This window comes from Dama dama, chromosome 21 (assembly GCF_033118175.1).
Source record: "Dama dama isolate Ldn47 chromosome 21, ASM3311817v1, whole genome shotgun sequence".
Lineage (NCBI taxonomy): Eukaryota > Metazoa > Chordata > Mammalia > Artiodactyla > Cervidae > Dama > Dama dama.
Genome location: NC_083701.1, coordinates 67,568,151 through 67,593,844, shown reverse-complemented (window position 1 = coordinate 67,593,844; position 25,694 = coordinate 67,568,151). Strand labels below are relative to the sequence as shown.

At 40.4% G+C, this 25,694-nt stretch overlaps 1 protein-coding gene and 1 long non-coding RNA gene across 4 annotated transcripts in view; one reads left to right on the top strand and one right to left on the bottom strand.

Annotated features, from left to right (window-relative positions):
• The window catches only part of VIRMA (vir like m6A methyltransferase associated), a 62,695-nt gene extending 44,530 nt beyond the window's left edge, over positions 1-18,165 (bottom strand). Inside the window, exons 1-2 of one of the 3 annotated variants that reach the window (XM_061123763.1) lie at positions 17,962-18,165; positions 3,143-3,258 (exon numbers count right to left, since the gene is read on the bottom strand). In XM_061123763.1, the coding sequence (XP_060979746.1) occupies positions 3,143-3,258; positions 17,962-18,024 (179 nt within the window). In that variant the 5' untranslated portion in view covers positions 18,025-18,165. The remainder of the gene's footprint in view (positions 1-3,142; positions 3,259-17,961) is intronic. The other 2 variants (XM_061123762.1, XM_061123764.1) reach the window with 2 other exon arrangements.
• A 74-nt stretch (positions 18,166-18,239) lies between these two features.
• Positions 18,240-23,505, top strand: LOC133042808 (uncharacterized). Its single transcript, XR_009689588.1, has 3 exons — positions 18,240-18,474; positions 19,913-22,888; positions 23,130-23,505. It is a non-coding gene; the product is annotated as an uncharacterized LOC133042808 (long non-coding RNA).
• The last annotated feature ends 2,189 nt before the right edge of the window (positions 23,506-25,694 follow it).

Sequence of the window (25,694 nt, the reverse complement as noted above, 5' to 3'; positions counted from 1 at the left end):
CTCAGGAGACTGAGAAAATATTCACACCATTTAATCTAAAAATACTTTTCGTTACAAAGTGTTTCTATGGAAACACTGATATACAAAGATTTTGTTTTCAAGAGGAGATTCACTATACTAATAATTTGAAAACTAGAAATCATCTAACAGTCCCCACTTTAGGAACTAGCCAAATAAATGACAGTACATTGATCTGTTAAGATTATGCAGTCATTAGAAATCATATTTTCAAATAAAACTAAATGATGAGAAGGACTCCTGACATAATCTTAGATGAAATAAAGGAATACACAGAATAGCATGCAATTGGGTCAAAGCAGCATCATACATTTTATCTTACCCAAATTCAACTATATGTACTCAACAACTCTAGTCTCTCTTCTCCTATCTTTTGCCTTAAAACCAGACCCTGGCCTCCAAAAGGAAAGGAAAAAGGGTTGAAATGCAAATTATTTCCTCTGGAGGCAACAAAGACTTAGGTGCTGGTCACTGAGAAGTGCTTTAATGAATCCATGGTAGTCGGATTTCAGAAGATCTTCACCTTAAAAACTGTTGACTCTAAAACCTAATCTCACATAAGATACACTTACTCCCCCCCACCCCAAAAAATACATATACACATATATATACATATACACACACAAATATACATACATATACACACACATATATACATATACATTGGAGAAGGAAATGGCAACCCACTCCAGTGTTCTTGCCTGGAGAATCCCAGGGATGGTGGAGCCTGGTGGGCTGCCGTCTATGGGGTCGCACAGAGTTGGACACGACTGAAGCGACTCAGCAGCAGCACATACATATACACACGCTTCACACCACCTGGGGAGCCCCCTCATTAAATGCTCCCATATAAATTTAAAAACACAGGACATCAAAATGCTAAGATCTCTCAGAATAGAGGGATTATAAGGATTTTAATTTTACCTTACACAGTTCTGAATTTTATAATGAGAATATTATCATAAAGTGTGCTGCACAAATATATGATCTCTAACATTACTTTCAACCTTGAGATTTCAGGCTTCCCAATATCTTATTGGGTCGGCCAAAAAGTTCTTCCCGGTTTTTCCATAAAATGTAGTGGAAAACCTGAATGAACGTTTTGGCCAACCCAATACATTTACATTACTGAATTAGTACTTCATTTTATGGTTTGTAACATATTGTGTATAACGCTGTTTCTGGTAACAATTTCATGTTTGGAATTATTAAAACATAAGTAGTCATTTATCCCCAGCTAAGAAAAAGGAGAGAGAAGAGGGGAAATGTAACTCTCTTACCCACTGCAGCTAACGACAAGAGATCCATTTTGCCTGCTGTTATAGCCAGCCTCCAAAACAGACCCCAAAGACTCCCGCTTCCTGATATTCACACCCCTGTATAGTCCCTCCCACACTGTACCAGTAGAATGTGTAGTCAACAGAATATAGTAAAAGCAGTATGCTGAAGCATGTGACAGATGCCACTTCTGACATTAAGCCACAAACTACAATGACTGTGGCTTCCTTCTTGGGCATGCTCTCTCGCTCATTCTCGGATCACTCACCCTGGAAGAACCCACGCTGTGACAAAGAGACCCCCAGAAAGGATCTCCTGGCAAAGAACTGAAGATCTCCCGCCAACAGTCATGTGAGCGGGCTTCTCAAATTCCCCAGCCTCAGTCAAATCTTCTGAGATTGCAACCCAAGGCCTGTAACTTGGTTATAACCTCATGAGGGAACCTGAGCCAGTCAAGCAGCACCCATGTTCCTGACCCTCAGAAATAGTGGGGGATTAAGTTGCTAAATTTCCTGAGGTTTGTTACACAGCAGCAGGTAACAATAGAGCCTTCTTGCCCCAAAGCAGTGCAATTAGAAAAGTCTGCTGGATACTCTATCATTACTCCATCTTTCTCATTCTATACATTCTAGGAAAAGTAAAAAAGAAACACAGGAAAATAGGAGTTTTTATTTCCTTACACGTGGCAAAAAAGTTAACTATAATGATCTGTCATATAAACATTAATCAGTCTTATTGCTTTGTTTTTATGTTTTCCCTTTGAATGACCTTAAAACATTTGAAAAATTTTATATCTACCTCTACAAATAACAAACTACTTTTCACAACTACGAAGAAATGAGCCCTTAACTTTGAGTCTGTACTGTACCAGCCACCACTACGTAGCTGGCTTAACTCTTTCGTGCAGCAGAAACTGAGCTATCAAAGCAACGTGGCACTGCTACCTGGGCTACAAGCTACGAGCCCACGACACATTTATCATACACATTCATGCTTCCATAACCAAAATTTAGCTCTTATCTCCAATTCATGTAATTAAAATCAGAAGATGATGATTATTATTCACGATAATAACAAAGATCAAATTCCTCTGTTTTATGTCAGTTGTTAAAGTTATCAACAACTCCACATCAAGGAGTTCCCTGGCAGTCCAGTGGTAAGGAACTTTTCACTGCCACGACTTGGGTTCAATCTCTGGTCAAGGAACTAAGATCCCACAAGCCTCACAGCACAACCAAAACAAAGAATAATTTAAAAAAAAAACAACTCCACATTAGGAACAATGTCTTACATTTGGTTTATTTCCCACAGACCTTAAAAAAGAGAAATGACGCTCAAGTAACTACTTGCTCAGTACAACTAATGGCAAATGTGAAGCTACATATTTACAAAAAGACACATGTATCAGGCTAAGATGATCACCAATAAGGCATGAAAACTAACACTATAATATAAAAAATGTAACATAATAAAAGATGTATTTCTCAATATTCAGATGCATTTATTTTCAAGGAAAACAGCACATTAAAAATACTCTGTCTACTATACTGTGCCACCCTACAATAGTTTGGAAAATATAAACCTATTTCTACCAATTAAAAAAAAGAAATGAAGAAAGAAAAACTTAATCTAGTACTTAGGTCAAATAATTACTCTTTTCAAGTTTATAGTAATATACAGATTATACAGAAAACTTAAAAGTCAATTATAATGCAACATAACTAAAACTGAATAAGATTTTTGTTTTTTTTTACTTACAAAATTATTACCTTAAATTTTTGCATTTGGAAGTATGTTTCTAGGTCATCTTTAGTCAAAAACACTTTAAAAAAGAAAACTGACTCACCCATATGCTCTATTGTCAGGCAAGCTGCTATGGGCTCTTACTCCCGGGGGTATGACTCGAACTTCATTTATATAAACCACACATGGAAAACGAACCACATCTATATGAGAACTTTGCTTTAAGAAAAGAGAAGAATATACTGTAAGCAAAACACTTTGTCTAGTCAAAATTTATTCACCTTCAATTTGTTTCATTTAGAATGTCACAAATAATTTTTAAATAAACACTATCATTAAAACAGTGCTATTATATTATAAATGGTGTAAAAATCATTGTTAAAAACAGCCAATGAGGGACATTCCTAGTGGTCCAGTGGTTAAGAGTCTGCAGGCCAATGCAAGGGACGTGGGTTTGATCCCTGGTTCTGGATAACGATTCCACATGCTACGGAGCAACTAAGCTCACATGCCACCTCTACTAACCCCACGCTCTAGAGCCGGCCAGCCGCAACTACTGAAGCCACACGCCCTAGAGCCCGTGCTCTGCAACAAGAGAAGCCATCACAGTGAGAAGACCAGGCATCGCAACCAGAGAAGAGCCCCCACTGGCCACCAACTACAGAAAGCCCAACGCAGCAACGAAGACCCAGCACAGCCAAAATTTGTTGTAAAAAAAATAGCTGATGATACAATGTACCTAGTTAAATCCCTCCCCTTGTATAACAACATTTTCTCCATCTGCTTCCCTGCTGTCTTGCCTGGGCCAATACAGACCAATGATTCCTTACGGCAGGGGTCCCCCAAGCCCAGGGCACAGGCTGGAAGCGGCCACATGGCAGGGCGTGAGCAGCAGGCGAGCAAACAAAGCGTCACCTGCAGTGACAGCAGCTCCCCCCACTCACGCTGCCCCGAGCTCGCCACCCGCCGGCTCACAGGTGGCATTCAATGTTCACAGGAGCGTGGATCCAACACACGTGAGGGACCGCAGCAGCATGCTCCTTATGAGAATCATCCCCAGACCAGCACCTCCCACCCGCAGTTATGCTGTCTCCCACGAAACCTGCCCCTGGTGCCAAAAACGTTGAGGACTGCTGCTTTATTGGAAACCTCTGGAGCCAGAGGCCTTTCAGAATCTTGACTTTTTGGATTTTTAGAAACGAATGAAATACTGCATATTACTTAACACCCCAGTAGTTTCTGCGACAGTACTGTGTAACCAAAACATTAATACTTCTGCAGCAAATATATAAACATTCACACTAAGTAAAGATTATAACAAGCAATAAAGTCAGTTCGAAGCACAGCACATGGCCTGATGAATTCAGGGCAGATTTTCCTGCCATTTTTTGAATTTCTGAATTACAGATGACAGATTGTGAATCTCTTAAATTAGCTTAGTTTACCAAACTTATATACTAACTAATCTCAGGAGATCAAGGGAAGTCAATCAGGTACTGATTAGTTAAAGTAAACCCTCTCAAATTTAAAAAAGAGAAAAAAAAATCCACAAACTTAAGAATTTATCAGGACTTGCCTGGTGGTCCAGTGGCTAAGATTCTGAGCTCCCAATGCATGGGGCCTGGGTTCAATCCCTGGCTAGGGAACTAGATCCCACATGCTACAACTAAAGAACCTGCAGGGCGCAACGAAGATCAAAGATCCCTCGGGCCACAACTAAGACCTGGTACAGCCAAATAAAGCAATAAATAAATATTTTTTAAAAAGAATTTATAATAACATAAATGGATACCATAAATTTAGTGTACATTTATTTCTATGTATCACTAGACACAAGATCAGACAAATTAGCTCTTGTGATTAATAATTTTAGAAGAAATTTTTCACACTGTTTTTGGACTATTACTTTATATCAAGTTTTCCTAGCAGTTCAGCTACAACTACTAATCCCATGCTCTAGAGCCTGCCAGCCGAAACTACTGAAGCCCACACGCCCTTGAGCCTGTGCTCTGCAACAAGCAGCCAACCATCACTGCCTGGTGAATGCAGTTTTTAACAAAAATGGTTCATATAATTTGTATCTAGAAGGACTGAGTCCTGAGTGCTCTTGAAGCTTCAAAGAATACTGTCTCTCTACAGGCCAGAAGACTGGTCAAATGAGTCTTTCCTAAAAGGGGACAGAGGACGACTTTCTAATTTTGCACTTTAAGCTCAGAGACTAAATATTTAACCAAATATGTAGATCTAGAAATCTTAATATAATTTAACTATTCAAATGTACTTTATACTCTCAAAGCTATACAAGAAACACGATGAACATGAATTGAGGCCAACTGCTAGCTGTTTTCCAATACAACTCTCTTAGAGTTAGGCACAAGTGAACTAAAGACTGAATTTCCTAGATTCTGGGAAGCCAGTGTGAACATGTGATTGCTAGATTCTGATCAATGGGATGTAAATGGAAATGATGTAGGCAACTCTGGGTCATGTCCTTAAAAGAGAAAGTCCTGACTTCAGAACCTCCTGCCACCTCTTCTTCTATACCCTGCTGCTTTTCTAGAACACATGTTACAGTGAGCTGTCTTGGACGATGCAGGAGATATCCTAAGAAGGAGAGAGGAAGAGACCAGAAAAGCCTGTCCCTTACAACACAGAGCTGTCACGCTAGCCCTAGAATGCTTACAGTCAGACTGAGAAAGACAGTCTTATTTTACCTAATCCACCGTTATCCTGACTTGAGGGCAGCAGCTGAAACTGTATCCTAATTATTACAAATATACTGTAGGTATTCAATAAATACTACAGTAGAGTTTTTATAAAAGAAATAAGCATTCTGCCTCAAACTTTGGTTCTATGTTTCCTTCCTGTAAATAACTCCTTTATTTAAAAAATCTACTGTATAGAATCTCCTTTGCTTATATGGTTAAAAATTATCATTAAGGGTGGGATGAACTGGGAGAACGGCATTGAAACAAGTATATTATCATATGTGAAATGAATCGCCAGTCCAGGTTCGATGACTGAGGCAGGGCGCTCAGGGCTGGTGCACTGGGGTGACCCAGAGGGATGGGATGGGGAGGGAGGCGGGAGGGGGTTCAGGATGGGGGACATGTGTACACCCGTGGCTGATTCATGTCAATGTATGGCAAAACCCACCACAATATTGTAAAGTAATTAGCCTCCAAATAAAATAAATAAATTATATTAAAAATTATCATTAATATTTATAAACGAAACTTCAAACAAAACTTTACTCTATCCTCCTCCACCCTGCAATTCTGCTATTTAGTGAAGGGTATTAGTAGTAGTTAGGGTATAGTCACTATGGACCTAAAAAAATAAACTTAAGGTTTTACAGCTTTTCAAAATCTATTTTATTTGTAAGTAGAAGAGTTTCTAAATTAGTTGCTATCACTTTTATTCAATATTTATTTCTAAACATTTGTTAAATGTTTGTAATGTACCAAGGTATGCCAGGTCCTGAGAATATAAACACAGATAGGGATTATTCCCTATCATAAAGGTACAATCTATTGTGGTAGACAAACAGATAAATTACTGTGATATAGACTCCTACAGAAAACTTCAAACTGGAAGGAGTACTTACCTAAATCAGATTGTAGGCAAACATTTGTGAGGGGAAAAGAATGTCAGGGAAGGCTTCCCAAAAGAAGTACCACCTAATCTAAGTAAATCTTTAAGGAAAACAAGAATCAGTGGAACAGAGGGAGAAACAGTTTTCCAGGCAAAGTGAGAAGCATGCACAAAAAGAATGCAAACAAGAACTGGGAAGCTTCAAGAAGTTACAAGCATAGTTCACAAAGGCTGGAGGGCAAAATGTGGGAGAAAAGTAGGGCAGAGTAGCTTGTTGTTGTTCAATCACTAAGTTGTGTCCAACTCTGCCTGTCCGAGCAGGCTTCCGGGTCCTTCACTGTCTCCTGAAGTTTGCTCAACCTCATGTCCATTAAGTCCGTGATACCATCCAACCATCTCATCCTCTGTCATCCCCTTCTTCTCCTGCCTTCCATCTTTCCCAGCATTGTGGTCTTTTCCAGTGAGTCAGGTCTTCGCATCACATGGCCAAAGTACTGCAACTGCAGCTTCAGCATTAGCTCTTCCAGTGAATATTGAGGGTTGATTTCCTTTAGGATAGACTGGTTTGATCTTGCTGTACAGGGGACTCTCAAGAGTCTTCTCTAGCACCACAATTAGAAACCACCAATTTTTCAACCCTTACTCTATTTTATATATTATGGTCCAACTCTCACATCTGTACATGACTACTGGAAAAACCATAGCTTTGACTAGATGGACTTCTGTCAGCAAAGTGATGTCTCTGCTATTTAATACACTGTCTAAGTTTGTCATGGCTTCTCTTCCAAGGAGCAAGTGTCTTCTAATTATGTGGCTGCAGTCACCATCTTCATTGATTCTGGAGCCCAAAAAAAGAATATCTGTCAGTTTCTGGTTTTTCCCCATCTATTTGCCATGAAGTGATGAGACGAGATGCCATGATCTTAGTTTTTTGAATGTTTAGTTTTAAGTCAGTTTTTTCACTCTCCTCTTTCACCTTCATCAAGAGGCTCTTTAGCTCCTCCTTCACTTTCTGCCATTAGAGTGGTATCATCTGCATATCTGAGGTTGTTGATCTTTCTCCCGGCAATCTTGATACCAGCTTGGGATTCATCCACCCCACCATTTAGAATGATGTATAAGATAAATAATGTTCCCTGATGGCTCAGATGGTAAATAATCTGCCTGCAATGCAGGAGACCCGGGTCTCATCTCTGAGTTGGGAAGATCCCCTGGAGAAGGAAATGGCAACTCACTCCAGAAATCTTGCCTAGGAAATCAAAAGGACAGAGAAGCCTGGTGGACTACAGTCCATGAGGTAACAGAGAGTCGGACACGACTGAGTAACCAGCAATTTCACTTTCATAAATTAAACAAGCAGGGTGACAATACACAGCCTTGATGTACTCCTTTCCCAATTCTGAACCAGTCTGCTCTTCCATGTCCAGTTCTAACTGTTGCTTCTTGACCTGCAGACAGGTTTCTCAGGAGACAGGTAAGGTGGTCTGGTACTCCCATCTCTTTCAGAATTTTCCAGTTTGTTGTGATCCACACAGTCAAAGGCTTCAGCATAGTCAATGAAGCAGAAGTAGATTTTTTTTAATCCTCTTGCTTTTTCTATGACCCAATGGATGTTGGCAACATGATCTCTGGTTCCTACACCTTTTATAAATTCAGCCTGTACATCTGGAAGTTCTCAGTTCATGTACTTCTGAAGATGAGCTTGAAGGATTTTGAGCATTACCTTGCTAGCTTGTGAAATGAGCATAACTGACGATAGTTTGAACATTCTTTGGCATTGTCTTTCTTTGGGTTGGAATGAAAACTGACCTTTTCCAGTCCTATGTCCATGGCTGAGTTTTCCAAATCTGCTGGCATACAGACTGCAGCACTTTAACAGCATCATCTTTTAGGATTTGAAATAGCTCAGCTGGAATTCCATCATCTTCACTAGCTTTGCTTGTAGTGACGCTTCCTAAGGCCCACTTGACTTCACACTCCAGGATGTCTGGCTCTAGGTAAGTGACATCACTGTGGTTATCTGGGTCATTAAGATCTTTTTTGTATAGTTCTTCTGTGTATTCCTGCCACCTCTTCTTAATCTCTTCTGCCTCTGTTAGGTCCTTTCCATTTCAGTCCTTTACTGTGCCCATTTTTGCATGAAATGATCCCTTGGTAACTCCAATTTTCTTGAAGAGATCTCTAGTTTTTCCCATTCTATTGTTTTCCTCTATTTCTTTGCATTGTTCACTTAAAGCTTTCTTATCTCTCCTTGCTATTCTCTGGAAGTCTGCATTCAGTTGGCTGTATCTTTCCCTTTCTCCTTTGCCTTGCACTTTTCTAAGGTTTTCATCCACTGCTGGGAAGTCAACTCCAAAAATCTGTACTTCCATTAAGACTTCTGTCCTGAGCCCCAGACCACTACATACAACTGCCAGCTGGACATTTCCATTTGAATGAACCTCTGGCAACAAAAGCTCAACAAGTCCAAAACTAAACTGTCCTATATCAGTGATTCTTTCTCATTCTCTCGCACCTAAATAATTTCTTCATTTAAACATCAAGTTCTATCAATTAAACCTACAAACAGCTCTCAAATCTGTGTATCATGTTGGTGCAAAAGTAACTGCAGTTTTTGCACTGCTGAAATTTGCTGCTTGATTTTGGAATACCTTCTTAATAATGTGGGTATGTTATCATTTTAATGTGCATTTCTGGCTTTTTTTTTTTTTGCTAATGACTTATTACTTGCTGTTTACTTTGTATTATTTTAGACTATGGAAATGATGTTAGACAAAATGCAAATTCAAGCAATTTTCTTACGAGTTCAAAATGGGTCGTAAAGCAGTGGGGACAAACTGCAACATCAACAACACATTTGGCCCAGGAACTGCTAATGAACGTACAGTACAGTGATGGCTCAACAAGTTGTGCAAAGGAGACAAGAGCCTTGAAGATGAGGAGAATAGTGGCTGGCCACTGGAAGTTGACAACGACAACTGAGAGCCATCATCAAAGCTGATCCTCTTACAACTACACGAGAATCTGCTAAAGATCTCAACATCCATCATTTTATGGCTGTTCAGCATTTGAAGCAGACTGGAAAGGTGAAAAAGCTCTATAAGTGGATGCCTCATGAGCTGACCAAAAATCAAAAAAATTGTCATTTTTGAAGTGCCATCTTCTCTTACTGTACGCATCAACAAGGAAAAATTTCTTGATCACATTGTGATGTGCGATGAAAAGTGGATTATACACGATAACCAGCGACAGCCAACTTGGTGGTTGGACTGAGATGCTCCAAAGCACTTCCCAAAGCCAACTCTGCACCAAAAAAAGGTCATGGTCACTGTCTGGTGGTCTGCTGCCTGTCTGATCCACTACAGCTTTCTGAATCCTGATGAAACCATTACATCTGAGAAGTATGCTCAGCAAATCAATGAGATGCACTGAAAAACTGCCAATGCCTGCAGTCAGCATTGGGTCAACAGAAAGGGCCCAATTCTTCTCCACGACAACACCTGACTGCACTTTGCACAACCAACACTTCAGAAGTTGAATAAAGTTTTGCCTCATCTGCCATATTCACCTGACCTCTCACCAACCAACTACCAAGTATCCCGACAATTTTCTGCAAGGAAAAAGCTTCCATGACCAGTAGGACCCAGAAAATGCTTTCCAAGAGTTCACAGAATCCCAAAGCATGGATTTTTTATGCTACAGGAACAAACGAAACTTAATTCTCATTGGCAAAAAAAGTGTTGATTTTAATGCTTCTGATTTTGATTAATAAAGATTTGTTTGAGCCTAGTTATTAATAATAATTTAAAATCCATGGTCCAAAACCACAACTGTATTTGCACCAACCTAATATTTCCCCTCTTTTCAGTGGTCACTTCTCTAGTTCTAGACACTAGGCCAAATTCCTTGGTCTTACAGACAAGTATTATCACTCCAAACGTATAGCCTCAACATGCCCTGGTTTTCCTCATCTTTAGGCCCTCACTCATGCCACTGTCTCTGCTTAGAACTCTCCCACACTCCTCTCCCAACTCCATTCAGATGTCAACTTTCTCTCTTTTTTTTTTTCTTTTTCTTTGTTTTTTTCAACTTTCTCTTAAAAGCCAAGTCAGATCAAGTCTAGATGAGTGCTTATCAAACTAAGTTTGAATTGCATTTTTTTTGAAGAAATATTATACTTCTATCCATCCAATAAGCACTGTATAGCAGATCACACTTTTTAAAATTTGTTTTTAATTGGAGAATAACTGTTTTACAATGTTGTGTTGGCTTCTGCCGTACAACGATGTGAATCAGCTACAAGTATACATATATCCCCTCCCTCTTGAACCACATGACCCCATCCCACCCCTCTAGGTTGTCACAGAGCACCAGGCTGAGCTCCCTGTGTTAAAAAGCAACTTCCCACTAGCTAGTGAGAAGCTATTTCACATATGATAATGTATATGTTTCAACGCTACTCTCTCAATTCATCTTCCTCCACTGTGTCCACAAGTCTGTTCTCTATGTCTGTAACTCTATTCCTACCCTACAAATAAGTTCATCAGCAGCATTTTTCCAGATGCCGTATACATGCGTTAAAATATGATACTTGTTTTTCTCTTTCTGGCCTACAATGTTGGCCACATCCTCTGTTTAACAGGCTCTAAGTTCGTCCACCTCAGTTCAACTGACTCAAATTCATTCCTTTTAATGGCTGAGTAACATTTCATTGTATATATGTACCACAACTTCCTTGTCCATTCATCTTCAAAAGACATCTAGGTTGCTTCCACATCCTGGCTATTGTAAACAGTGCTGCAATGAACTAATTGCTTCTTTTAACTCTCCTGTTACAGTGGTATTTCAAAAAGACAAGAATCAAGTCTTAGTTTACTATTACGTTCACAGTGCTTAGTATATTCATTTAATGAAAGAAAGACTTTTAACAGGTGCTTAATAAGAGTGGACTGAATTGTGTTTTTAAAGCTAAAAATATTACAGTGAAGTAGCAGGTACTTAAAATATCCAGAAGAGTACATATACCTAGGAAGACAGGTTGACAGTGGGAAACCACAGGTTTATGACTAGAGAGGTAACAGGAAACTGAAGAATAGATTCCACAACTCAGCCACATTTATCTAAGAAAGAAGTCATTCTGTGTTTAAGTCTTTCTATGACTAACAATGGCCCACCAGTTCTGTAGTTCCACTAGTTCTCTATAACTAGAATTCTCATTTTTAGCTACTCTTACATGATGAGTTGTAATCCTGGCAATTCTTTTTTTTTTTTTTTTTAGTATTTACTTATTTATTTTGGCTGTGCTGAGTCTTGCTGTTGCTCTCGGGACTTCTCGCCACAGTGCGCAGCCTCTCGAGTCATGGCACAAGGACTCCAGGGCACGCAGGCTCAGTAGTCTCAGCACACAGGCTTAGTTGCACTGAGGCATGTGGGGTCTTAGTTACTGGGCTAGTGAACAAATGTTCATCCCCTGCATTGCAAGGTGGATTCTTAACCACTGGACCATCAGGGTCCCCTCTTTTCAATTCTATAACCAGAATTGATAGTGTACCTATTCCTTCCTTCTTAGTCCCAGTGGGACATAGCATTGCACAGCTTTAGAGTCAGGAAATATGCATTGGCGTGTCTTAATTCAGCTATGCCACATTAGGAAAGTCACCTAATTTTCCTAAGTCTCACGCTCAGTTTCCTTATCTATCAAACGGGGATAACTATCTTTTAAAATGATGGGTGGACATTGCAACAAAAAGAATAAAATACTTAGGAGTATATCTACCTAAAGAAATAAAAGACCTATACATAGAAAACTATAAAACACTGATGAAAGAAATCAAAGAGGACACAAACAGATGGAGAAACATACCGTGTTCATGGATTGGAAGAATCAATATTGTCAAAATGGCTATTCTACCCAAAGCAATCTATAGATTCAATGCAATCCCTATCAAACTACCAACGGTATTTTTCACAGAACTAGACCAAAGAATTTCACAATTTGTATGGAAATACAAAAAACCTCGAATAGCCAAAGTAATCTTGAGAAAGAAGAATGGAACTGGAGGAATCAACCTGCCTGACTTCAGACTCTACTACAAAACCACAGTCATCAAGACAGTATGGTAGTGGCACAAAGACAGAAATATAGATCAATGGAACAGAATAGAAAGTCCAGAGATAAATCCACGAACCTATGGACACCTTATCTTCGACAAAGGAAGCAAGGATATACAATGGAAAAAAGACAACCTTTTTAACAAGTGGTGCTGGGAAAACTGGTCAACCACTTGTAAAAGAATGAAACTAGAACACTTTCTAACACCATACACAAAAATAAACTCAAAATGGATTAAAGATCTAAATGTAAGACCAGAAACTATAAAACTCCTAGAGGAGAGTTAGGGTCATTCTCCCCCGTGTGCACACCCGAGTCCTTTGTTTCATACTTAGGACTCGGGTGGTTAGGCTTGGAAGAGAATTATAGGAGAGGTCTGCATAATTTTTGGAGGTCTTGGAAAAAAAAAAAAACTCCTAGAGGAGAACATAGGCAAAACACTCTCCAACATGAATCACAGCAGGATCCTCTATGACCCACCTCCCAGAATATTGGAAATAAAAGCAAAAATAAACAAATGGGACCTAATGAAACTTAAAAGCTTTTGTACAACAAAGGAAACTATAAGTAAGGTGAAAAGACAGCCCTCAGATTGGGAGAAAATAATAGCAAATGAAGAAACAGACAAAGGATTAATCTCAAAAATATACAAGCAACTCCTGCAGCTCAATTCCAGAAAAATAAATGACCCAATCAAAAAATGGGCCAAAGAACTAAACAGACATTTCTCCAAAGAAGACATACAGATGGCTAACAAACTCATGAAAAGATGCTCAACATCACTCATTATCAGAGAAATGCAAATCAAAACCACAATGAGGTATCATTACATGCCAGTCAGGATAGCTGCTATCCAAAAGTCTACAAGCAATAAATGCTGGAGAGGGTGTGGAGAAAAGGGAACCCTCTTACACTGTTGGTGGGAATGCAAACTAGTACAGCCACTGTGGAGAACAGTGTGGAGATTTCTTAAAAAACTGGAAATAGAACTGCCATATGACCCAGCAATACCACTTCTGGGCATACACACTGAGGAAACCAGATCTGAAAGAGACACGTGCACCCCAATGTTCATCACAGCACTGTTTATAATAGCCAGGACATGGAAGCAACCTAGATGCCCATCAACAGACGAATGGATAAGGAAGCTGTGGTACATATACACCATGGAATATTACTCAGCCGTTAAAAAGAATTCATTTGAATCAGTTCTAATGAGATGGATGAAACTGGAGCCCATTATACAGAGTAAAGTAAGCCAGAAAGATAAAGAACATTACAGCATACTAACACATATATATGGAATTTAGAAAGACTGTAATGATAACCCTATATGCAAAACAGAAAAAGAGACACAGAAGTACAGAACAGACTTTTGGACTCTGTGGGAGAAGGCGAGGGTGGGCTGTTTCGAGAGAACAGCATGTATATTATCCATGGTTAAACAGATCACCAGCCCAGGTGGGATGCATGAGACAAGTGCTCGGGCCTGGTGCACTGGGAAGACCCAGAGGAATCGGGTGGACAGGGAGGTGGGAGCAGGGATCGGGATGGGGAATACATGTAACTCCATGGCTGATTCATGTTAATGTATGACAGAACCCACTGCAATGTTGTGAAGTAATTAGCCTCCAACTAATAAAAATAAATGAAAAAAAAATAAAATAAAAAATAAAATGATGGGTGGATTAGAGATAATATATTTAAATTACCAAAGGACTACGTCCTAAACAAAATAAACATTCAATAAATGCTAACAATAATTGCTGCTGCTGCTGCTGCTTCAGTCATGTCCAACTCTGTGGAACCCCACAGTTGGCAGCCCACCAGGCTCCTCCGTCCCTGGGATTCTCCAAGCAAGAACACTGGAGTGGGTTGCCATTTCCTTCTCCAATGCATGAAAGTGAAAAGTGAACTCGAAGTTGCTCAGTCGTGTCCGACTCTTCAAAATCCCATGGACTGTAGCCTACCAGGTTCCTCCGTCCATGGGATTTTCCAGGCAAGAGCACTGGAGTGGGTTGCTACTGCCTTCTCCCTCACAATGATTACTGCCCATCTATTATTAAGTTTTCATTATGTCTCACCTTTTCTTCTTGATTTGCCATGTGATTATTCTGAACCATTTTAGGCACTATTGATGTACCAATGTACTGATGTACTTGTTGTCGCTTAGTCATGAAGTTGTGTCCAACTCTTTTGTGATCCCGTGGATGGAGGAGCCTGGTGCGCTCCTGTCCATTGGATTTTACCAGCAAGAATACTGGAGTGGTTTGCCATTTCCTTCTCCAGGGGATCTTTCCGATAGACCCCAAGTCTCCTGCACTGCAGGCGGATTCTTTGCCACAGAGCCACCTGGGAAGCCCACTAGTGTACAAATCTACCTTAATTTTACTAATCACATCATTTTCCTGCTCAAAAACTAATTATTTCTTACAAAATAAAGCCCATGCCCATTTGCTGACCATTTAAGGAACTCCATGATCTGGCTTCAAACTGTCCATCAGAGGCCACTTCAAACTGCTACTTCAGCATACCCTTCCAAAGGAATGACGACTCCACGATACCCTTCTTTCCTATCTACAACTGTGTAGCATATCCTCTCCCACCAAAGATCAAGTTCAAATGCCACGTGCCTTGATGAAGTCTTCCCTGATACTCTCAAATGAAAAGTGATCTGTCCCTCCCCTGAAATCACACAGCCTTTATTTGTACCATCAAAAGGAGCTAAATAAATACTGCCTGGAGTCCTAATATATCAGACACTGATGGGTATTTTGGAAATAAAGGAAAGAAATCTCAAGGCTTTTCCACTCTGTCTCTTCAGGCGCTCGTCATTATTTGAGTCATAATTTTGTGGATCTCATCTCCAATGCTAGTTATAAACTCCTTGAGGACAAACATCCCTCCCCCAAAACCCCTACTCCTCCTTCAAGACTCAGTTCAAATGTGATCTCTACTAAGTCTTCCCCAATCATTGCCAAAAGGTATTTATTACCTTCTGGTAGTCCTATCCTCTCCATGGTCCTCAATGCTTGCTTAAGAATGAATGAAAACTAGATTTCTAAATAAGTGAATGAATGCTAATGTTCCTAAACTAGAATACTACTAAACTAATTCATCATACTCTTTTCTTTCATTTTTAACTGTTCTTTATTCCTATATTCATGATAGGTTTGTTCTTATCCAACTACTGCCTCTACTGTGAGTTTTCTAAAGCATAGCTGAAACTATATTCAGAGATGTATGGTCTTTGAACAAACAGAGCTATTTGACCCACATGAAATGAAAGACCACAAATCAATTCACTATTAGTATGATATGCTAACAGGCTTTCCAGGTGGCACTAGTAGTAAAGAGCCCACCTGCCAATGCAGGAGACATAAAAGATACAGTTTCCACTCCTGGGTCAGAAGATCCCCTGGAGGAGGGCATGGCAACCCACTCTGGGACTCTTGCGGAGAGTTTCATGGACAGAGAAGCCTGACAGGCTACAGTCTATGGGATCACAAAGGGTCCGACCGGACTGAAGCAACTTAGCACACACACAGCACATGATATGCTACAGTTTCCAAATATTTTCTTTTTTAGATCTATAAGTTATTCATTAAAATAAGACCAAGGTTGTCAAAGTTTTTATTTTATCAAGTTCCAAAGTACATCTGCTACCCACTACCTTCTCTATCTGAAGAAAGAAAAGTTTTCCCTCAAGGCACAAACGACTGAGCATGTGTGTGTGCTAAGTCGCTTCAGTAGAGTCCGACTCTTTGTGACCCTATGGACTGTAGCCAGCCAGGCTCCTCTGTCCACGGGATTCTGCAAGCAAGAACAGTACTGGAATGGGATGCCAGGCCCTCCTCCAGGGGGTCTGCCTGACCCAGGAATCAAACACGCGACTCTTATGTCTCCTGCATTGGCAGGCGGGTTCTTTATCACTAGGCCACTTGGGAACTCCACAAATGACTCTATGTATAGAATAAATAAGCTTAAGGGCTTCCCAGGTGGCCGCAGAGGTAAAGAATCCGACTGCCAATACAGGAGACACAGCCGGTGCAGGTTTGATCCCTGAGTCGGAAAGATCCCCGGAGGAGGAAACGGCAATCCACTCCAGTATTCTTGCCGGTAAAATCCCACGGACAGAGGAGCCTGGCGGTCTACATGAGTCCATGGGGTCGCAGAGTCAGACACAGCGAAGTGCACACAAGGATATATTGTACAGCACTGGGAATACAGCCAATACTTTATAATATCTCTAAATGCAATATAATCTATAAAAAGTGTAAAGCACTATGTTGTACTCTTGGAACTAATAATGTAAATCAACTATACCTCAATTTAAAAAAAATGTTCTCTAAATTACGTCTACACTTAGAGAGAAATGTGAGCTCTGGGGTTTCTTTTAAATTTCTCTACGGCCTTCATTACTGTTCGTTGTTGGCCGGTTTTCGGGAACTTCTGGTTAACTAGTTATTTAATTTATATATGGCAGAGCCAGTCATACATTCAAGGGCACTCAAGTTAATACAGAACGATTACAACAGCCCACTCTCACCCCTCAAGACGACAACACAATTGTTCTCTACAGTCTGACTACAAATCTCTCCTCTTCACAAGTATTCTCCATGCAAAGGACGTTCTGTGTGAGTACTTCTTGTCCTTACGTGTGAAATCTTTCTAAGAGATAAGTACTTATTAAAGTTTCAGAGCAAACTGGAGAACGCTGCAGTCTTCAACCGAATGAATGTCACACTTGGGTGGCATGACTCCCGTTAGAAAAGGGACCTAGGAGCAGGAATTTAGAAACCAGAAAACCAACGTAACCCGCTGAGTCACCGACACTGCTGTCAAACACAAGCTGTCCAAGACCCCTTTCGAAACACCACTTGCAGTAAACGTGATACTCAGGATCCTTTTCAAGGCCCAAAGAGGACCCGAGGGGACTGGTGGGAGGGTGGGGGGAAGCAAAGCCAAGTAGAGCAGCCAACTCAACCAAAGACGACGCGGGGCCTCAAGTAACTCAGGGAAATGAGGAGGGGCTGGGGGAGCTCCCGCCACCCTCCCCAGGCGCGGCGCCCACACCCAGGCTGAGACGACAGTGTGTGATGAATTAAAACGGCAATCGGCACAAGGAAAAGTCGAGGCACGCCTAACGACTTTTTTTTTTTTTTTAGAGTCCCCACGTCGAAAAACAGGGTCGGAATCACGTCGCGAAGACGTACCTCGGCGCTCGGGTGCTTGAAAGTGTCTAAAAATAGCAGCTCCATCGCCGAGTCCACCGCCATGTTTGCCGCGGGCGGGGGAAGGGGGAGGACTTCCGGGGCAGCCCTCCAAGCTCGGCGACAGCGGCTGAGGAGAGGGAGAGACGACGGTACTTCCCGTGACCGGAGCGCTGGCGCCGGAAGCCTGGACCTATCGCTACGCGTCGCGCTGCCGGAAGTCGCCTACCCAGCCTTCTCCAGGGCGGCGGAGAGCGCTCTCCTAGCGCCGAGAGATGTAGGGAGGACGGGTGGGCGGGGAGAGGACTACGGAGTCTCCAGTGATCCAAACCGCGTCGTCCTACCGCGTTTTAGAGCCACGACGACCTCCGGGTGGCCGAGTGCCGAGCGGGCTTAGCAGAGGCGGAGGAGGGTTAGGGAGTCCTGCCAAGTCAGGATACCCGGCCCCGGTGAACCCGCCAGCAAGTAACTTTTCCAGGGCTGACAGGAACAAGGTGCAGTCAGCGCGGGTGAAAAGTAAGACATTTTTCTTTTTAAAGATGAAACTCTCAAAACGAAGAGGTTATTTTTTTGGTTTTGTTTTCTCATCTGGAAAAATGTCCCTTGTCAATCATAATACCTAAATCCACAGGCTTACTGTGAATTTTTTTTAATAAATTTCAAAAAATTGTAAAACGTGAAATGCCATGAGCAGTTACCATGTAGAGTGAAAAGGAAGCCTCCCTGGCTCCCTATTGATGAACACTGCGGCAACTGGAACTCTTCAGTAGTGTACCGTGGCGCAAGTGCAGGCGAGAGCAATTAGGAATTCTCTAGTAAAATCACTCGTGCCACCCCACTTTTAGCTTCCCAGGTGGCTCCATGGTAAAGAATCCACCTGTCAATGGAGGAAACGCCGGAGACTCAGGTTGGACCCCTGGATCAGGAAGATCCTCTGGAGCAGGAAATGGCAACCCACTCCAGTATTCTTGCCTGGAAAATTCTATGGACAGAGGAACTTGGTGGGCTGCAGTTCATCCGTGGCAAAGAGTCCGAAGCGACTGAGCATGCATACCCACACACCCCACTTTACGAAACTTCCTGCACATGTGCCCAGAGAAATACCTACAGATACAAGAGTATTCATGGCAACACTTTATAGTTTTAAAAAACTGTAAACTTAATTGTCATTAATATGAAATAATCAAAAAGAAAAAAAAATCTCAAAAAAAATCAGTAAACTCTGGTATATTTATGCAATGCAAAATATAAAGCAGGTAGAAAGAATGCTGTATTTAATGCTAAATACAGTTCTCTATGTACTAACATGGATAATCTAAAAAATGGTTAAGCAAATACCCATTCACATGTCGAAAAGTGTATAGCATTTAAATAGTTTTAAACATATAAGATAAATTTTTAGGAGCATATATATGTTACAAAATTAAAAAGAAAAGCACTGGAGTGATAAACACTAAAATTTCAAGATAGCGGTGAACCATAGAGAGATGGAATTGATGAACTTCATATGTTTTTATAATGTTTTATTTTTTAGGCTGGTGTTTTTTGGTGTGTCTGAAATATTTAACAAATTATTTTTAAATTTTTTAAAGTAAGTCTCCTATCCACTCCTTTCCTCAGCCATCCAGTTTCCTCCGTTAGCTAACAGTTTATCTATTTTATTATTTGTTTTTTTCAGAGAGCCAGTTGTTGCATTTATGTTTATTACTCTTATCATTTTTCTGTTTTCTGATTCTTTGGTTTCTGCTTTTGAATTTTCTGATTCCTTCTTTCTGCTCTCTAGGCTTATTTGCTCTTCTTTCTCTAATTTCTATGGTGATGTTTAAGTTACTTCTATTCTTATTACTTTATATGTCCACCAACTCCTCCCTAAGCTCTGCCTTAACTGTAATTAATATATGAATTACTTTGCCAACAAAGATCTGTCTAGTCAAAGCTATGGTTTTTCCATTAGTCATGCATGGATGTGAGAATTGGACCAAAGAAAGCTGAGCACGGAAAAATTGATGCCTTTGAACTGTGGTGTTGGAGAAGACTCTTAAGAGTCCCTTGGACTGCAAGCAGATCCAACCTAAAGGATCAGTCCTAAAGGATATCAGTCCTGAATATTCATTGGAAGGACTGATGTTGAAGCTGAAGCTCCAATACTTTGTCCACCTGATATGAAGAACTGACTCACTGGAAAAGACCCTGATGCTGGGAAAGATTGAAGTCAGGAGGAGAAGGGGACGACAGAGGATGAGATGATTGGATGGCATCACCGACTCGATGGACATTAGTTTGAGCAAGCTCCAGGAGTTGGTGATGGACAGGGAAGCCTGGTGTGCTGCAGTCCGTGGGGTCACAAAGAGTCAGACAGGACTGAGTGATGGAACTGAACTGAATATATTAATACCATATAATGCTTTTATTATTGGTATTTTTTGCATAGTCTGATTTTCTTAGCTTTAATTTTCTTTTTGACCTAAAAGTAATGTGAGGTAGATTTAAAAATATAGTAATATCTGGAGAATTGCCTGGCTGTCCAGTGGTTAGGACTCCACGCTTTCACTAATGAGGGTGTGGATTCAATCCCTGGTTAGGAAACTAAATCCCACAAGCAGCGTGGCTTAATAATAATTAATTATTTTTTTTAGAACAGCCTTACTTTTATGGGAAATTGAGTAGGTAGTACAGAGTTCCTATCTATGAGCTTCACTGGTGGCTCAGATGGGTAAAGAATCCGCCTGCAATGTGGGAGACCTGGGTTCGATCCCTGGATTGCAAAGATCCCCTGGAGAAGGGAATGGCTACCCACTGCAGTATTCTTGCCTGGAGAGTTCCTATCTCTATATAGCCCCTTTTCACTAACCAAGGATTCCCCTGTTATTAACCAGGGCACCACAGCAGTGAAAGTGCTGAGTCTTAAAACACCTGATACACTGGAACACCAGGGAATTCCCAGGATGATACATTGATTACAATTGATGAGCCAGTATTGATATATTGTTATTAATTAAAGCCCATAAATTACCTTATGTTTCAATCTTTGTGCTGCACGCATATACCATGTGTGTATTTGAATTTATAGATTATCTCTGAAATAATTATGCAAGAAACTGATCATTATTTTTGCCTCCAGGGAGGGGAACTTGATGGCTAAGAAATAGAACTTATTTCCTAATATAAAATAAAATTTATCAAGATGAATACTAATTGAGGACTGTAAAAAACTTGTATAAACAGCTCTTTCGAGAACTTTTGTTGCATAGGACAAAGAAATGGGGTAATTGTTGGAGGGGAACATGGAATCAAAGAGAATTTTTAGGATGGAGTATAATAGAGCATGTAGACTGCTTGGAATGAAGCAGTGGAGAAACAGTGATGATGAAGAGAGAGGGGACAATGTATTGCATGGATGGCATCTACTAGCCAAGTAGAAGGTGACCTTTGCTATTAATAGGATACCTGCTCCTTGGGAACCAGGGGCAAAAAAGGAGTCCATGGGTTCACAACAGAAGGGAGTAATGGTTTAGTATGTGGAAACAAGGGAGTTCCTTTTTTATGATTTTTACTGTCTCAGTGTGATCATCAGCTACAACTGAGAGAGCAGAAAGATGTATAGGAGGTCAAAACAGTGAGATGTATTAGCCAGACTTCTGGGAGAGCCCAGAATCCCTGATTGGCTATCCATCACTTCTCACAGTGTGAAGGATCCCAGATTCGGTTCTCCTTGCTCACTCTTTCACCTTGTCCCACTTTGATGATTCAACAATTCCCATCTAGATATGGCTCCCTTAATCCAGAGGTATTTTACATCTCTGTGCCCTTGTTACATGTTTTCCTCTGCTTTCAATATGACCCCCTCAATATGGCTTTCAAAAACCTATGTACAGTTACAATAGCATCTAAAAGAATGAAACACCTAACAAATGAATTTTACCAATGAGGTGACTAGCTTGTACAATGGAAGATACAGAATATTGCTGAAAAAATTAAAGAGGACTTAAGTAACTGGAAAAACATTCCATGTTCATGGATTGGAAAACTTCAAATATTGTTAAGATGACATTACCCAAAGCAATCTAGAAATTCAATGCAATCCCTATCAAAGTCTTATCAGGCTTTTTTCTCCTGAAATGGAAAATCTGCTCCTCAAATTCATATGGAATTGCAAGGGGTACCAAATAGACAAAACAATTTTTGGAAAAAAGAGCCAATTTGGAGGATACACACTTCCTTATTTTAAAACTTACTACAAAACTACAGTAATTATAAATGTGGTAATGGCATAAGGATAAACATATAGATCAATGGAATAGAACGGAGTCAGAAATGAAAAGATGCTCAACAGCACTAACTTTTAAAGGACTAGAAATCAAAACTACAATGAGGTACCACTTTACAACAATCACAATGGCCCTGGTTAAAAAGTCTACAAGTAACAAATGCTGGAGAGGGTGTGGAGAAAAAAGAATCCTGTTACACTGTGTGTGGGGATGTAAATTTGTGTAGCCACTGTGGAAAACAGGATGGAGGTTCCTCAAAAAACTAAAGTTGCCATATGATCTGGGAATCCCACTCCTGGGCATATACCCAGACAAAACTAATACAACGAAAAAAGATACATGCACCCCTATGTTCATAGCAGTGCTATGTCCAACAAACAGATGGAATATTGTTTAGTTTCTAAGTCATGTCTGACTGTTTTTGCAACCCCATGGACTGTAGCCTGCCAGGCTCCTCTGTCCATGGGATTTCTCAGGCAAGAGTACTGGAGGATCTTACCGATCCATGGATTGACCCTGTGTCTCCTACATTGGCAGGCAGGTTCTTTACCACTGAGCCACCATGGAAGCCCAGTATGAAATGTTGCTCATCTGTAAAAAAGAATGAAATAATGCCATTTGCAAAAACATGGCTGGACCCAAGAATTGTCACACCGAGTAAAGTAAGTCAGAAAGATAAAAATACCATATCACTTACATGTGGAATCTAAAATATGACACAAATCAAAATATCTACAAAAAAAAAAAAAAAAACCAGACTCCCTGATACAGAGAAAAGAGTTGTGGTTGCCAAGGGGGAGCTAGAGGAGGAAAGGATTGGAACTGGGGGATTAGCAGAGCCAAACTTGTATTTTTTTAAATAAAATAATGCACTTTTTTTTTTTTTTTGGCCATGCTGTGCAGCTTGTAGGATCTTAGTTCCCCAACCAGGGATAGCACCCTGACTCCCTCAGCAGTGAGATCACGGAATCCTAGCCACCGGACTCTCAGAGAACTCCCAAACGTTTATGTATAATATGGACAAACAACACGATCCTGTTGTATAGCACAGGAAATTATATTCAATACCCTGTGATAAGCCGTAATGCATACGAATATGAAAAAGAATATATGTATGTATAACTGAGTCATTTTGCTGTATAACAGAAATTAACACAACATTGTAAATCACCTATACGTAAATAAAATGAAAGAAAAGAGTCAGAAATAAACCTTTGTATATGGTGAACTTATTTTCAACAAGGGGGTCAAGCCCTTTCAGTGGGGGAAAGAATAATCTCAATAAATGGTGCTGGGGTAACTGGATGTCTATATGAAAAAAATGGAAAAAAGTTGAAATATGAAAAAAACCGGAGCCTTATGTCATACTGTATACAAAATGAACTCATAATGGACCAAGGACCTAAATATAAAAACTGAAACCATAAAAGTCTTAGAAGAAAACATAGAAAATCTGTATTACCTGGGATTTGGCAGTAAGCTCTCAAGACACAAAAAACTTGAGCAAAAGAAAAAATGCATTGGACTTACTCAAAATCAAAAACCTTTGTACCAAAAATGACACTGTTGAGAGAGTAAAAGACAATTTGTAAAATGTGAGAAAATATTTGCAAATTATGTGTTTGATAAGGGCCTATTCTCCAGAATATATAACAGGTAATACAACTCAACAAAAAGTCAAACCACCCAATGAAAAACTGAGCAGAGAACTTTGAATAGACATTTCTCTAAAGAAGTTCAAATGACCAATACATACATGAAAAGAAGCTCAACATCTTCATTATTAGAGAAAGGCAACTCAAAACCACAGTAAAATGCTTCACACCATTACAATGGCTACAATTTTTTAGAGATTATTTATTTATTTGGCCACGCTGCACAGCGAATCCACATGTACCCACTGCATTGAAAGCTAGGAGTTTTAACCATTGAACCACCAGGATCTTTTGTTTGTTTGTTTGTTTGTTTTAAATCAGAGTTGGTGAGGATGTAGAGAAATTGGAACCCTTGCACACTGGGAATGTAAACTGTGCAGTCACTGTAGAAAGAAGTTTGGCAGTTCCTCAAAAAAAAACAAAAAAAATAGAATTACCATATGACCCAGCATTTCCACTGCTAGGCATATACCCAAAGAACTGAAAACAGGTACTCAGATACTTGTATTATACATGTATGTTCATAGCATCACTATTCAGAATGGCCAAAAGGTGGAAAGAAGCCAATGATAACGACTTGAATAAATGGATAGACAAAATGTGGTATATACATACTTCCTGCACCACACAGCTCCCCCACTCCGCAGACTTGATTTTTTTAAATCTGTACTTTGGAGTATATTCAACAGACTTAAGTTCTAGAGCCCAACCAGCTTTAGCCTTTCTTTCTTCATAGGTTCAGTTCAGTTCAATTCAGTCTCTCAGTCGTGTCTGACTCTTTGCGACCCCATGAATTGCAGCACGTCAGGCCTCCCTGTCCATCACCAACTCCCGGAGTTTACTCAACCTCATGCCCATCGAGTCGGTGATGCCATCCAGCCATCTCATCCTCTCTTGTCCCCTTCTCCTCCTGCCCCCAATCCCTCCCAGCATCAGGGTCTTTTCCAATGAGTCAACTCTTCGCATGAGGTGGCCAAAGTATTGGAGTTTCAGCTTCAACATCAGTCCTTCTAATGAATATTCAGGACTGATTTCCTTTAGGATGGACTGGTTGGATCTCCTTGCAGTCCCAGGGACTCTCAAGAGTCTTCTCCAACACCACAGTTCAAAAGCATCAATTCTTCGGCACTCAGCTTTCCTCACAGTCCAGCTCTCACATCCATACATGACCACTTAGTGTCCTCCTTTTAGCCTATGAGCTTCTTCCAAGGTAGTGATAATACTCTAAGTACCCAAACATGTTTATTGAATGAATTGATTTTTTTTCTCTATTTCAAATCACACATAAAATTATGTATTGTGCCTGTTTTATATATCAAATGCTTGGATTGTACTATTCTTTTTCTTTCATTTTTATCTCTTTTGGTTATCAGATTAGAAACTTGTCTGGTTTCTACCTGTAAATAACCCACAACAGCTATTGTTGTTTGACCCGCCACAGTGTCTTTCCTTCTTTGATTTTCACCACCCTGCTGTGGAAAGAGCCATCTGAAGGAAAACAGGAATTGCCTCTAATGTGAAAAGCAATTTATGCGGATCTGAACGCCTGCCAGGGACGACGTGACAAAAAGGCAGAGATGGGAGAGAGCCAGGCAGCCCACAAGGGCATGTTTGGTAACAGAGGAGCTCTTTGCCAAGGTTTCAGACATGCATATCAGTACACGGAGCAGGGGGAGAGTTGGAGTGAATTGTCAAAGCTTTTCAGCCTCTCCAGAGATCAAGGACGTGGAGAACAACCGGCTTGGCAGTCTGGCAAACTGCCAACTGCACAACACCCGTCCACCAGTGGAAACATAAAAGGCTTTCATTTTCC